This window comes from Bos indicus, chromosome 11 (assembly GCF_029378745.1).
Source record: "Bos indicus isolate NIAB-ARS_2022 breed Sahiwal x Tharparkar chromosome 11, NIAB-ARS_B.indTharparkar_mat_pri_1.0, whole genome shotgun sequence".
In the NCBI taxonomy this organism is placed as follows: Eukaryota; Metazoa; Chordata; class Mammalia; order Artiodactyla; family Bovidae; genus Bos; species Bos indicus.
The window spans coordinates 71,540,567-71,556,027 of NC_091770.1; the positions used below are offsets into that span (position 1 = coordinate 71,540,567).

A 15,461-nucleotide genomic window follows, 5' to 3' on the forward strand; every position below is an offset into this window, starting at 1 on the left:
TCATATCACCCAAGGCTGCAATTCTGTTCACTTACTTATCTTGAGGATTATGTCCAGCTTCAGGGTGAAAGATGACTCTTTTATAGCTCTCCAATGAAACATTAAATAGATATTTAAAAAATGCAGAGCATCCTATTTTATAATACATTAGTGGCCATGGCAATGGACGTGTCCAGGAGCGGGAGCACCACACACCTGGATGGCATTTTTCAATAGGCCATGCAGTCCATCTCAGCTTAGTGCTTTCTTCACATGTATTTCAAATACTTTTTATGTACACCAGATATGAACTATTTTGCATGGATACATTCAAAACATGTCTTCCAGCACAGAGAAGAGCAGGGGAGGAGACATGACAAGATGTTAGTACAATACTCTTTATACAGTCACATTCCACGCGAGCAGAACAGAGTCAGTGAAGGAATTACACAACCAGTAGGTACTACCTGCAGTAGCATCAGGTTCCCTACCCTGAAATGCTTGTCCCAAACATAAGATCGTCACCTTCTTTAAATTAGGAAGTCAGATATCAGTGGTTTCTAACACACAATAATTGCAACACATTCTTCTCATTTAAACATATGATCCACCCTTCCTCCTTTATGCAATTTTATTTTAATTAAAGTGAATTATCACTGTTACTCTGAGGGGAAAGAATTTCACAATACCTTCTGAGGCAGTTGAACACACCACAGGGTGTTGCAAAAGCAAGGCTGAAAAATCACTGCTTCAGAGTTTCTGTTAACTGATTTTTATCCCCCAAATTTATCAAAACTTGAATCTTTCTTCTAGTTTGAATTCTTCATTTAAAGCATTTCAGTCTTGGAAACCAACAAGTCCCTTAAGGAATACAGAACCTTGAAGGCAAACTGTTCATCTAATCTCAATGCACTAGGCACTCTTGTAGACCATAGGATGCAACAGGGAACAAAACAAACTCTCAAGAAGCTTCCAGTCCAGTGAATAAACAACGATGTTCAGTATCCCAGTTCCCCCAGGACTGTCCTATCTTAACAGTGAACATAAAAATCCCAGAAAATCCCTCTCTCCTGAACATGGGCATTTGGTCACCTGAGCAGAAATAGATAACTAATCAGTTCAGTCCTTGAGCTTCCCTGGTGGCTCAGAGGTTAAAGCGCCTGCCTGGAATGCTGGACACCCAGGTTCAATCCCTGGGTCGGGAAGATCCCCTGGAGAAGGAAATGGCAACCCACTCCAGTACTATTGCCTGGAGAATCCCATGGAGGGAGGAGCCTAGTAGGCTACAGTCCATGGCGTCGCAAAGAGTAGGACACAACTGAGTGACTTCACTTTCACTTTCAATCAGTTCAGTCACTCAGTCGTGTCCAACTCTTTGCGACCCCACGAATTGCAGCACGCCAGGCCTCCCTGCCCATCATCAACTCCCGGAGTCCACCCAAACCCATGTCCATTGAGTCGGTGATGCCATCCAACCATCTTATCCTCTGTTGTCCCCTTCTCCTCCTGCCCTCAATCTTTCCCAGCATCAGGGTCTTTTCCAATGAGTCACCTCTTCACATCAGGTGGCCAAAGTATTGGAGTTTCAGCTTCAACATCAGTCCTTTCAATGAACACCCAGGACTGATCTCCTTTAGGACAGACTGGTTGGATCTCCTTGGAGTCCAAGGGACTCTCAAGAGTCTTCTCCAACACCACACTTCAAAAGCATCAATTCTTTGGCACTCAGTTTTCTTTATAGTCCTACTCTCACATCCATACATGACTACTGAAAAAAACATAGCCTTGACTAGACAGACCTTTGCTGGCAAAGTAATGTCTCTGCTTTTTAATAGCTGTCTAGGTTAGTCATAACTTTCCAAGGAGTAAGCGTCTTTTAATTTCATGGCTTCAATCACCATCTGCAGTGATTTTGGAGCCCATAAAAATAAAGTCAGCCACTGTTTCCCCATCTATCTGCCATGAAGTGATGGAACTGGATGCCATGATCTTAGTAATCTGAATTTTGAGCTTTAAGCCAACTTTTTCACTCTCCTCTTTCACTTTCATCAAGAGGCTCTTAAGTTCTTCTTCACTTTCTGCCTAAGGGTGGTGTCATCTGCATATCTGAGGTTACTAATATTTCTCCCGGCAATCTTGATTCCAGCTTGTGCTTCCTCCAGCCCAGCGTTTCTCATGATGTACTCTGCATAGAAGTTAAATAAGCAGGGTGACAATATACAGCCTTGATGCACTCCTTTGGAACCAGTCTGTTGTTCCATGTCCAGTTCTAACTGTTGCTTCCTGACCTGCATACAGGTTTCTCAAGAGGCAGGTCAGGTTGTCTGGTATTTCCATCTCTTTCAGAATTTTCCACAGTTGATTGTGATCCACACAGTCAAAGGCTTTGGCATAGTCAATAAAGCAGAAATAGACGTTTTTCTGGAACTCTCTTGCTTTTTCCATGATCCAGTGGATGTTGGCAATTTGATCTCTGGTTCCTCTGCCTTTTCTAAAACCAGCTTGAACATCTGGACATTCACGGTTCACGTATTGCTGAAGCCTGGCTTGGAGAATTTTAAGCATTACTTTATTAGTGTGTGAGATGAGTGTAATTGTGCGGTAGTTTGAGCATTCTTTGGCATTGCCTTTCTTTGGGACTGGAATGAAAACTGACCTTTTCCAGTCCTGTGGCCACTGCTGAGTTTTCCAAATTTGCTGGCATATTGAGTGTAGCACCTTCACAGCGCTGTCTTTCAGGATTTGAAATAGCTCAACTGGAATTCCATCACCTCCACTAGCTTTGTTCATAGTGATGCTTCCTAAGGCCCACTTGACTTCACATAGCCCCAAATTTATCAAATGGTGAAAAAGTGCAATAAAAAGACAAATAAACCAACTTAAAAATGGACAAAGGATTTGAATAGACATTTTTCCAAAGAAAATATTTAAATATATATAACCACCTCATATATTTTTATTAACCCTCTGTGTATCCTATAAGCTACTTCAAAGTACTGTTTGGAAAGATACAGGGTACCCTCCAGAGCTGTGTAGACGTCACCCAACTAGGGAAGGTGGTATCCAGTTGATTCTCTAGGCTTTCCCAGCTCACTCACTAGTCTGTGAAGAAGCACTGGGTAGACTGCTTGAGGGCTGAGATTAACTATAGCTAGAGACAGGTGTTCCCCTAGATTTGGGATCTTTCTTTTAGACACAGTGCTTTGATTTTTTGGGCTGTTCTTCTGCAGCTAATTTCCCAAAAATGTTTCATGGTAACTCCACTTAAAACTAAACATCAGATAAGTGAAGTTATAATATAAACTCCAACACAACAATATAAATCTAGGTCAATTTCCTGAATACTAAAACCGAAAAGTGGAATAAGATAAAACTTAAAGCCCTTTACAGCTTTTAAAGTCCACACTCTAATCAAAACAAATAAATAAGTATATAAATAAATAAATAGAAAGACAAAGTCTAGTACACTCACAATCCTTGCCAATAGTGAAGATGTGCCTTGCAAATTTTAAAGGCAATTCCAAAAAAATAAATTGTATACATGTATTTATCGCTTACATCTGTTTCCTCTTGCATCATCTTAGCTTAAAGCCCCTTTCCCACCTCCACCTAGATCTATACAACAGTTCTCAATTCTCTTCCTCAATTTCTTCTAATCTAGTATATTAACCATACTACTTACTATTAGACAATTCTCCATGTTTCATTTCTTTCAGTGACGCTTAACCTAGAATTCAACGCATTCAACAATCTCACCCTACTTTATCTTTTTAACCTTTTCTAGCCCTTCCTTATACTTACTCTTCAGCAAACCTGTCAAGCACCTTATTCTACAATATATTATACCTATCATTTGTTTATGTCACTCCCTTCATTTGAAACACTTTCCACTATACTGCCCACACTTTTACTCCATTCTGCAAATATCAATACAAATCTCATCTCCACAACAAAGCCTTTTCTGACAAGTATCCTTAAACTTCTGGAGCACTTAGCCTGTTATATAACTTTGGCATTTAGCATATGCTACTTCCACTGGGCAGGTTTAATACAGGAGACATCTATAGGGGTACTTCTGCCTTATTTTCTTCAGGTAAGTCCTTCAGCTTCAACATGGGGTGAATTTGTAATACAAAGCATTTAAAGGGAAGTGAAAATTGCTATCTTGTCTGACTCTTTGTGACCCATGGACTATACAGACCATGGATTTCTCCAGGCCAGAATACTGGAGTGGGTAACTGTTCCCTTCTCCAGGGCATCTTCCCAACCCAGGGATCAAACCCAGGTCTCCCATATTGCAAGTGGATTCTTTACCAGCTGAGCTACAAGGGAAGCCCAAGAATACTGGAGTGGGTAGCCTATCCCTCCTCTAATAGATCTTCCTGACCCAGTAATCGAACCAGGGTCTGCTGCATTGCAGGCGGATTCTCTTCCCGACCCAGGAATCGAACCAGGGTCTGCTGCATTGCAGGCGGATTCTTTACCAACTGAGCTATCAGGGAAGCATTTAAAGGGTCCCAACTTGAAATTCTTTTTACAAAGCTTCAATTAAATTTTTTTGGCATTTCTTTTCTCTCTTTTTCTTAAATTTTTTATTTTATACTGGAGTATAGCTGATTAACAATGTGATGGTTGCTTTGGGTGGGCAGCAAAGGGACTCAGCCATGCATAACATGTATCCATTCTCCCCCAAACTTCTCTCCCATCCAGGCTGCCACATAACATTGAACAGATAAACTACAATTTAAAAAAAAATCACCTAAAGTAACAGTTTATGTGTAAATATTAGAAATTTAGTAACAAATCCATTCTACTCTTGTCAACTGTATTTATACAGTTGTGTTCCAAAATTTAAGAAAATTCTTTAGGTTTGGGTTAATACTTCCTGTTTAATACTTCCCTTTTTAAAAAAGGGACAGAGGGCAAGATTTCAAAGCAAATTCTCAAACTTTTAATTACAAAACTTCAATGCAGCAAAAAATTTTCAAAAAAACACAACTAAGAACAAAGTTTTTCAACAACAATAGAACTTCTTATGGTACAAGCATCATAGCAAAACCAAAACTTGGGAAAGGAAAGAAACAGACATTTTGTCTGGTCAGACCTTTTAAACAAAACGGCATATGTTTTTCTCCACCAGCCATGAAAAACACACTTTTTATACAAACCGCATGTGCTCTGACAACTATCAATTCTATCACCCCTTTCTCTGCTTTAAATCCAGAAATAGTTTACTTCAATTACACAGTTTTTGGTCTTGCTTTATAAAGAACACTTAATCTGGTCTTTACCCTTCTGATAATAAGACTGAGATAATGCGCATACAAGTCCAAATTTGCCACTTTCACTTCTATACAGAAAAAGGCCTCTTGAAAAGCCAAGAAACACTCTCCTAACAAGTCCTGTGATGAAGTGTTAGTAAACATTAGAAAATTGATTGCAGGCATGAAATATTAAGTTAAAACAAAGAAAATGTTTTCAACATGTCTCCTTAAGCTGAAGCAACAATATTTTAACCAAAAGGCTAGAGACTTTATTTAATTCAAAATAGTCTGCAAGTAAAGCTGCAATGAAGGAAGAAAAAAAAAAAAAAAAAAACTCTTATTTAAACAATTTTGGCACAAAAGGAGTTGTACTAATTTCACAGGACAGAGGGAAAAAAAGGGGTGGAAAAAATCTATGTGTTCAGCAAATGTATCTGTTAAAGAATTGTCAACAGGCAACTTTATTTCCTTTCAACAAATAAAGATCATCCGAACACAGAACACGCCTGTAGTACTCACATGCAGAGCCGAGGGGTCTGGCAGGAACTCAGCATCTTCTCCAAAGATAAAATCGGGAGGCAGCTCTGGGTACTGGGCATTGAAAATTATATCCCCTGTAATACAGAAAATGTCAGTTCTTATCTCCTTGCAAATGTATGAATGATCGGAGCAGTGCATCAGAAAAACTTCTAAAACAAGTTTATAGTAGTTTAACAAAAATACTGAAAAGCACTTTCATTCAGAAACAAAAAGAATTGATACCTTCTTTTAAATTAACATTCACAACAAGCAGTCAAAAGTGCGACCTCCTAATACACTACACTGGAGAGGGTTGGCATGCCCTCCTCAGGGGGATCTTCCCAACCCTGGGATCAAACCTGCCTCTGTCTCCTGCACTGAACCCCAGGCAGGCTCTTTATCACTAGTGCCACCTGGGAAGCACATAAATATAAATACCCAGGTAGAAAAGTAGAAACAACTACATCCACAGTACATGCAGATTTTGTTAATAGCAAACATGACTGTCCAATCACTGCCTGCTAATTAATAAGCCTTTATCAAGGACTGATTTTCTAAAGAGAAAGTCCTTGCCTTGAAGAAATTAAACATACAAACCTTTGGTATAATGGAAAGAACCTTTGGCTCAGAACCCAAAAAGTTTCCTAATTATTTATTAATTCAAGTCTTTTGGGCAAGTTTTAACTTCTTCAGTATTCAGATTCCTCATCAGTTAAAAAGGAGATATAATAGTACTGACATCACAGATTTGTTATGAGGGTAAAAAAGATAGGATGTCTAGCCAGATGTCTGGCATACTGGAAGCACTCAACAAGTCATACAGGAGTACCACTACTGTTATTACTAGTATTACATTCAAGCATAAGACAAAAATTCCTTGCCAAATTTGTGCTGTAAGTTCTACCTCTTTGTTCCTCCCCTTTCTCCTTCTTTAACTTCCTTTTCTTTCCCCTCTGCTCACACAAAGAATCAGTCCTCATCATTCCACTAACAGATTAGCATATCCACACTCTAAATCACATACTGGGTTCTAGTGTGTAAGACTGTATCTGTTTGTATACATGCACACAACCTCTGCACCCCTGTACACACATAGCATTATATCAGTCCAATCATTTTTACTACTCAAACAATAATATCTTCGTAGTGACTTCTAATTTTAAACATTCAGACTTCAGTTTTCGTTTGAGCCTAACTAACCCTGTGTACTATGGATTTCAACTTCAAACTCAACCAAGTCTAAAAACATGCCCATGATTATCACTTTCTCACTCCTCTCTTCCCCTAACTGACTTCCCTATTTCTAAGGATGGCACTGCTACTCCTTAATCACCCAGGCTGAAACTTCAATGTCATCTTTGACCTGACCCACATCCTTAGAAAACAAATCATCTCAATGGTTCCCCCAAAGTGTTTCTCATATGCTATTTCCTACTGCTAACTGCTCAACCTAGGCTGAGATGACTTAGTCCATATATGCGTGCATCCAAAGAACAAATATTTGAACTCTCATCTAGGCACTATGCTGAGCATTAAAAAGCAAATGAAGAACTCTGTTCTTAAAAAAGCAACAGACTAGAAGAATTATTACCATACCCTCCTAAGTGCTGTCCCAATACCTCCAACCCATAACACATACTATCAAAAAGCAAATCTTAAAGTACTGCTGTGCCTCCAAAAATTTCAAATGGTTCTCTAACAGAGTAAGAGCAAACTTTTCAAACTGGAATTTAAGGCCTCCAAACCACAATGTTCCTTATTTATCTACCCTTTTCTTTAGATATCTAAAAGCCAATATTAACTCTCTATTCCAATCAACACAATCTACTCACTGAACTAAAAACTATGGCACCTAGTTGAAATGCTCTTTCTCTTTGCTCAGTTCTTTTTTTTTGCTCAGTTCTTATTCATCCTGTGTGAGCCCCTTTAATTACATTCTCTTGTATGAAGCCTTCCCTAATAAATCCAGGACACACTGATCCTTGTTATTTGTGACATTCAACAATACTGATTGGTCATGCCATGGAGTGAGAATACTTAACTGGAGGCTTATACTTAAGTGGCTCCATTCATTTTAAAAATTCATAATAAACACATGGTATATGTGAGGCTTTACGATACACAGCCTTTCAATACAAGGATGGTTAACCTCAAGGAGCTCACATTTAGTAAGAGGGACAGAACACATACACTGAAGCACAAATCCACAGTGGTACAAAGTGAGTACATACACTTGACCTTCCTACGTGTCTCACACGCAGTCAGAATAAGCATGCTCTTATACTGACTTCATGTGTTTGACAGGGCAAAATACAACACATAGAGAATATATTCAAGAAATGTTCAATATATGAAAGAAATCCTATTCTCTGAATTGGATATCTAAGTACCGACAAAATCTACAGTAAGGAATAAAGTACAGAAGAGTTACTTCTACCACTTTCTGTAGTGAATAAATCTGAACAAGGAAATACACTCATCAGAAGTTGGGTGTAGAGTTAAATTATCAAAAGTAATAAAAGCACTACCTTTCCTTCACCCTACCACTATCACCATCTCTGGTTTTTAACTATATCTATTACAAATTATAAACCTCTTTCAAATGTGCTAACTATAAAGCATTAGCCCAAGCTAAGACTAGGAGTCAAAGACAATATGAACGTTCTAATTATTCATTCTTACTCAACTATACTCACAAGTTAATAAAACAGAGGCACTGAAGTTTTGGGGAAGGCCATGCTAGAATCTATTGATGCTCAAAAAATAAATAGCATGCTAAACTCCAATAGAAGAAATTTTGTTACTACAGGAGGACGCAAAGTTGGATTTTCAAATTCTCAAAGGAGCATTGTCAGTAATACATATTTCCAAACCACTAAATACTATGAATCTGATCCAAGGATATCTACTCTTGCCAATTCTATTCAACACTGTACTGGAGGTTCTAGGCAGGGCAATTAGGCAAGAAAAAGAAATGAGTGGCATCTATATTGGAAAGAAAAAGCAAACTTATCTCTATCCATAGATGACATAATCTTGCATAGAGAAAAGCCTAAGGAATTCACACATGCATACACACAATGAGAATAAACAAGTTTTGCAAGGTTCCAAGAATACAAGACGGATGTAGAAAATCAATTGCTTTTCTATACACTACCAACAAACAATCCAAACATGAAGTTAAGAATATAATTCCATTTACAACTATATCAAGAAGAATAAAATACTTAGGAATAAACTTAACAAAAGAAGTGTGAAGATGTGTACTCTGAAAACTACAAAACATTGTTGAAAGACTTTAAGAAAGCCTACATATAAGGGAGATGAATATCTCTTGTACACTGATTAGAAGACAATATTGGTGAGATAGCAATACTACCTAAATTAAGGTACGGATTTCAAATAATCCTGCTGGCTTTTTTCTCTTTGGGCAGAAACTGAAAAACCACTCCTAAAAATCATATGGAAATGTAAGGGATTCTGTATGAACAGAAAGTAATCCTGAAAAAGAGCAAAGTTGAAACACTCACACGTCCCAATTTCAAAACTGATTACAAAGCCACAGTAATTAAGACAGTGTGGCAACAACATAAATACAGACATACAGATCAATGGAATAGAACTCAGAGTCTGAAAATAAATCTTCTGTTTATAGTCAACTGATTTTTGGCAAGTGTGCCAGGACAACTCAATGGAGTAAAAAGAGTTTTTCATAATTTGATACTCATAAGGATGAGACTAAAGAAAAAAAATGAGAGAGAGAATATAATAAGTGTTGGTGAGGTTGTGGAGAAATCAGAACCTTCATTTGCTGATGGTGAGAATATAAAATGGTGCCATCACTTTGGAAAATAGTTTGGCAAGTCCTCAAAATGCTAGAGTTAGGTCATGACTCCTCCTGGGTATATACCCAAGAAAAATGAAAATATATGTCCACACAAAAACTTGCACGTGAATGTTTGTAGCAGTATCATTCACAATAGCCAAAAAGCAGAAACAATCCAATGTTCATCTGATAAATGGATAAACAAAATATGGTATATACATATAACAGAATATTATTCAAGTTTAAAAAAAGATACTGATACATGCTACAATATGGATAAACCCTGAAAACTTTATGCTAAGTGAAAACAGCCGAACACCAAAAACCATATATTATATGATTACTGTATTATTCCCCTTCTATGAAATGTCCAGAATATATAAATCCATAGAGACAGAAAGTAGATCCATGGTTGCCAGGGGCCTAAAAAGGACAGAATAGGGAGTTACTGCTAATGAGTTCCGGAGAAGGCACTGGCAACCCACTCTGGTACTCTTGCCTGGAAAACCCATGGACGGAGAAGCCTGGTGGGTTGCAGTCCATGGGGTCGCTAAGAGTCAGACACGACTGAAAGACTTCACTTTCACTTTTCACTTTCATGCACTGGAGAAGGAAATGGCAACCCACTCCAGTATTCTTGCCTGGAGAATCCCAGGGACAGGGCAGCCTGGTGGGCTGCTGGCTATGCGGTCGCACAGAGTCGGACACGACTGAAGTAACTTAGCAGCAGCAGCAGGTAATGAGTTCAAAGTTTCTTTCTGTAGAGATGAAAATGTTCTGGAACTAGTGTTGATGATTGCACAACTTCATGAATGTATTAAAAACCACTAAACTATACACTTCGAAGAGTGAATTGCATGGTATGTGAATTATCTCAATAAGGCCATTGTTGTTTTTTACTCTGATGCAAAAATTCACCTCTTTAATCTGAACTTAAACACACATAAATTAGAAGGCGTTTACTCAATGGTTATGAGTAAATTACTTTTTATAAATAAAATCATCTTGAAAATTCAATTGTATAGTTCTCCATTAAAAAAAAAAAAAAACTCTGCAATGAGTCCTTTTTAAAAGCAAATAATCTTTTTATAAGATGAATACTTACAAAGATCTTTATTTTTCAAGAAGTTTCCCAATGGGTTTTTTAAAGGAGAGTACTGGGGGGTGTTAATTTTTTTAATCTAAAAAAAATTTTTAAGCTGCCAAAATTATTTAAATATACAAAAAAAATTTTTCAAGGAAACAATGTATACCAATGATTACATCCTCAACTGTAACAACTCTTTTAGAGGCAGAGACATTACCATACTACACAGAGCAAAATACAAGTAATTTTCAAAACAAAAAATAAATTTAAATGTCTTCCAGAATCTCACACTCTTAAACATTTCAGAATTTCTCAAACTCTTTACCTTCAACCTCAAAGAACTCCTAAAATACTTTACCTTAATACTGTACAGCCTCTTTGGAATAAAATGCAGCATTGTTTCCTTGCTAGGAAGAACAGTCAGTAAATCAGTCAAGAACATTTATTAAAAACCCACCATGCACAGATGCACATATTGGACACCTGGGGAGATATACAGGAAGTAGAAAGCACAGTCCCTGACCTCAAGGCAGAGATGGTGGAGAAAAGACCAACACAAATCACGGAGAAGAGCAATAACATCATGTTTCCTTTATTTCACCCTGGACAAGATGATAGGAACTCAGAGGACAGATCCCTTGGATACTGCTTGCTCCAACTTTTCATAAAAAGGAAGAGCAGGCAAGAGAACAAAGAAATAAAAATAGAATCAGAGGCGATATAAGGTGAAGTTTAAAAAAAAAGTAAGTAAAGAAACAAAACTCCTAGAATGGCTAGAAGTATAACAAACACCTAACAACAAAATGGAGCTGTTCTAAGTCTTAATTTTCATGATTCCCTGAAAATTCACGCACTACAACTGTAGGACCAATGGGGCAGAAATTCTTCTCTTTGAAAATATGTCTATAATTCTTCATAAAAAGCACAATAGGAGCAAGAAAGTTTTTGTCTACATTCTTGTGTCTTGGTAGCTGACACTCTTTGGAACATATGAGCACCATCTCAGGAAAACCCAGTCACCAGAGCTGCAGAGTGGGTCACTTGTCCTGCTCCCGTTATAGAAGGAATGCAGCTTGTCCCCAAGCTCCTTCCTTATTTTCATCAATGAATAGTATCATGCTACTTCGTCTACCTTAAAGCTGAAATAACTGCCAGGAAAACACAGTTTCAAAGAAACAATTCAAATGGCAAATGACTGGTGTCCAGGGAAGTCCAGGGAAGTGATGGAAGAAATACTCTTTCAGTGGCTACATAAAATGATTATTTACTGAAACTCTCAACTATAGGAAGTAAGGGTCAGACAAGAGTCTTGTGGAAATGCCAGGTTGAAGGAAATTTTCATTGGAAAGGTAGGTTTAGGCAATAGTTTTACCAAAGATTTTGGAGAGGTAACTTTTCCAAGAGTTAGTTCTAACTCCTGATATAATGTTTCCTTACACTGAAATTTAACCTACCTTTCTCTAAAAATTTTATCTCTCTTTCTCTGAAAACTTCATCCACTGGTTCTTAGAAATTTATGGAACAAGTATAGTTTCACTTTAATATCATAGCCCTTCAATTATTCGCAGGCAGTTCTTATGACCTCTCTTTCAACCCTACCAAGAGTCATCTAGTAACCAGGCTAAGTATCCCAGCTTCTTCCACTACTTTTCTTATGACTTGGTCTCATTTCCTTTATTACCATTTCCTCTCTCTTCTCTGCATGTGTACCAGTTTGTCTACAGTCCTCTTTGAGGGTAATACCCAGAAACAAACACAAGATTTCAGGTATGCTCTAAAGAATACAGATCAAGTAAAATAAATAAATAAATAAATAAAAATCCATGCCTTCATTTTAGACACTAAATTTGTACCAACAAATATCATAGCATATTGAAGTAGCTTTTTTGGTAGCCGTATCAATGTTAACTCATGTTATACTTCCTGTCAACTAAAAAAGCCCCCAAACTTTTACATATACACTAATGCTAAGACTTGGTCTTAATTTGGACACCTGAATTTCAGAAGCCATTTCAGGATTTTAAATTTACCCCTATTCCACTTCAAACTTGTCAGATTTAGCTCTCTAGTTTACAGTCCATCATAATATTTTTAGGTTTATCATTAAGAGATTTTTTATTTTGTTCAATGTTTTTTCTGCATCTATTGGTATGATCATATAGCTTATATTAGTCTGTAAACAATGGAAGTAACATTGATTTTTAAATGTTGAACCTGTTATCTATTTCTAGGATAAAACCCACCTGGTAGTGATACATTTTTTTCCCACTAGATCACTGACTCAATGGACATGAGTTTGAGCAAGCTCTGGGAGATGGTGAAGAACAGAGAAGCCTGGTGTGCTGCAGTCCATGGGGTCGCAACATGGAGTCGGACATGACTGACGACTGAACAAAACAGAACAGATTCAATGTGCTGGTAATTTTTTGAAGAGTGGTTTCTCTCTTTAAATGATGGATACTGGTTTATAGTATGCTTTGTTTTTCCTGTACTTTCTCTGACTGGTTTTGCTATCAGGAAAATGTGGCCTTATAAAATCAGTTGGTAAATTCTGTGTCCACTTCAATTTCTGAAAGAGACTGTACAGAACTGGTGCTATTTCTTCCTTAAATGTTTAGTAGAATTCTCCTGAGACAATCTGGACCTGGAGTTTTACTTTTGAAATATTTCTTTTATAAACTATGAATTCAATTGTTTTAATAGATATCAGATTTTTCAGACTACCTACTTCTTCCTGAGTGAATTTCAATAATTTAAGTCTTTTGAGGAATTTGTTCATTTAAGTTGTCAAATGAGTTGATAAAAAGTTAGGTTCAGACTAAAAGTGCAGAACTACATTCTGTGGGCTTCGTTCAAATGTCAGTATAGTTTTCAAAGCCTTTTCATGCTATCCTGGTTCTCCCCAAGTGTTTATTACCCAGAAACCAGTTTAGGACCTGGGCAAGAGGCTACACTACAGTCCAGTTCTCAAAGACTTTGCCCTATTGGTTCTGTCCAGTTCCATACACGGGCAGCCTGAGGATAAGTCTGAGATTCCACACACAAACTAAAGGATGCTTTTTCTCCAGCTCCCTCCGCTTCACGATTTCTCTCTATACTCTCTGGCTCCTAGGGGTGCATCTGCCTGGTGTTATGGTAGCAAGTAGGTATTATAGCCTCCCCAAGTGCACTTCTTATGTCTATGTCCACCTAAAGATGAAAGAACAAAAGAAAAGAGTTATGGAGGCTGCTGCAGGAGTCCGGTTTCATTACCCGATTAGGGCCAGCAGTTTAAAAACAGCTCCATCCTAACCCCCACTCAATCCTTTTGATCTTCTGACCCAAGAGAAAGGGTTTTCCTTGAAGCTTCTTCTGTCCACACCCTGCATGGTTCCAGGATCCAGGGAAAGGAAGAAAGATAGGGAGGGGGGCAGGAAATTAACCTCTACCTCTATATGGGCCATTCTTTAAGCTCGTATCTCTCTTCTTAGTATCTATTATTTATTTTTCTGAGTCCTCAAGTAGTTGCTATTTACATTCTTTAGGTATTCTAGGGTTTTTAATTGCAACCACTGAGAGAGATTGGGTGGAATACATTTACATCTTCTTATCTGTAATTGATAATCTTAAGAAATAAATATTTAATAAATAATCATAAAATAATTAAGTAAACTCAATTAATTTTAACATATTTATTTAGCCAACAGATACAAAATAGTATCATTTCAATACATAATCAATATAAAGGTAATTAGTGAGATTTTTATATTATTTTTAGTATTAAGATTTCAGAATCTGATGTGTCATATTTACATCACACCTCAAATTCAGATTATTCATATTTCAAGTACTCCACAGCCATATGTGGCTAGCAGTGACCACACTGAGCAGCAGAGAGCTAGAGGAACAAATAAAAGGAAAGAAGAGAACAAAGGAAATGAAAGGAAATCAAGAAGGAGAGGTCACCCAACCTTCCATGGCCACTTCCAGGTAAAATGTGCTCACAGCTTCATAAGCAGCATATTCTGTTGCTGGACAGTTATTAGTTGATGGATAAAGTACCTTCTTATATAGGAAGAATATATATGCCTGTATATCACTTTTACCCATTCATGGAAATCCTACCCTAAGCATCATCCTACACGGCAGTCCCTAAATCATCTATCTGCAAATGACCTCTTCTTTTAGTTTTCTCTTCTTCAGATAAAACATGCCAGTTCTTTCAGTGGTTGCTGTACAATAAGAGACAGTTCTCAGGAAATTAAGCCTAAGCTACATAATCCTTAGGTTATCAAAGGGAATTTGCTATGTTGCTGATTCTTAGAAACTTAGGCTAATTAGTAGTATAATGTCCCGTCTTCAGATGCTATAATATGTTTTAAATGAACCTTTACCCTTGAATTTCTGTGTTCTTATTTCAGCACATAAAATAATACCTTAAGCCAAACGCTGTGAATTAGCATTACTTATTGAGTAATAAATATTCTACTGCAGACAATTTTAGTCATAATAATTTTCTAATGCATATTCACAAAATGTTTCATTAATACAATTTATTACCAAATCTTTTTTAATGACTATAATGTATCTGACACCACACAAAGAAAGTAAGCTTTCTCAACCTTTCTATGATTCTTTTATAGTTTTTAAAAGTAGTTAGGAATCAAATATAATTTTTAAACAGTCAGTAATGATGACTGTCATGGAATAGTGAAACACTGATGTTAATTAATTTAGTATAGCCTCTAAACTGCTATGTATTTACATTTCACTTTCTGTGAACTAAATATCATATTTGGGTGAATAA

The 15,461-nt window shown here is 37.2% G+C and overlaps 1 protein-coding gene across 2 annotated transcripts in view; it reads right to left on the bottom strand.

Annotated features, from left to right (window-relative positions):
- Positions 1-15,461, bottom strand: part of BABAM2 (BRISC and BRCA1 A complex member 2) — a 418,531-nt gene that overhangs the window by 330,538 nt on the left and 72,532 nt on the right. For both annotated transcript variants that reach the window (XM_019970491.2, XM_070798114.1), the window contains exon 3: positions 5,763-5,857. In XM_019970491.2, the coding sequence (XP_019826050.1) occupies positions 5,763-5,857 (95 nt within the window). The remainder of the gene's footprint in view (positions 1-5,762; positions 5,858-15,461) is intronic.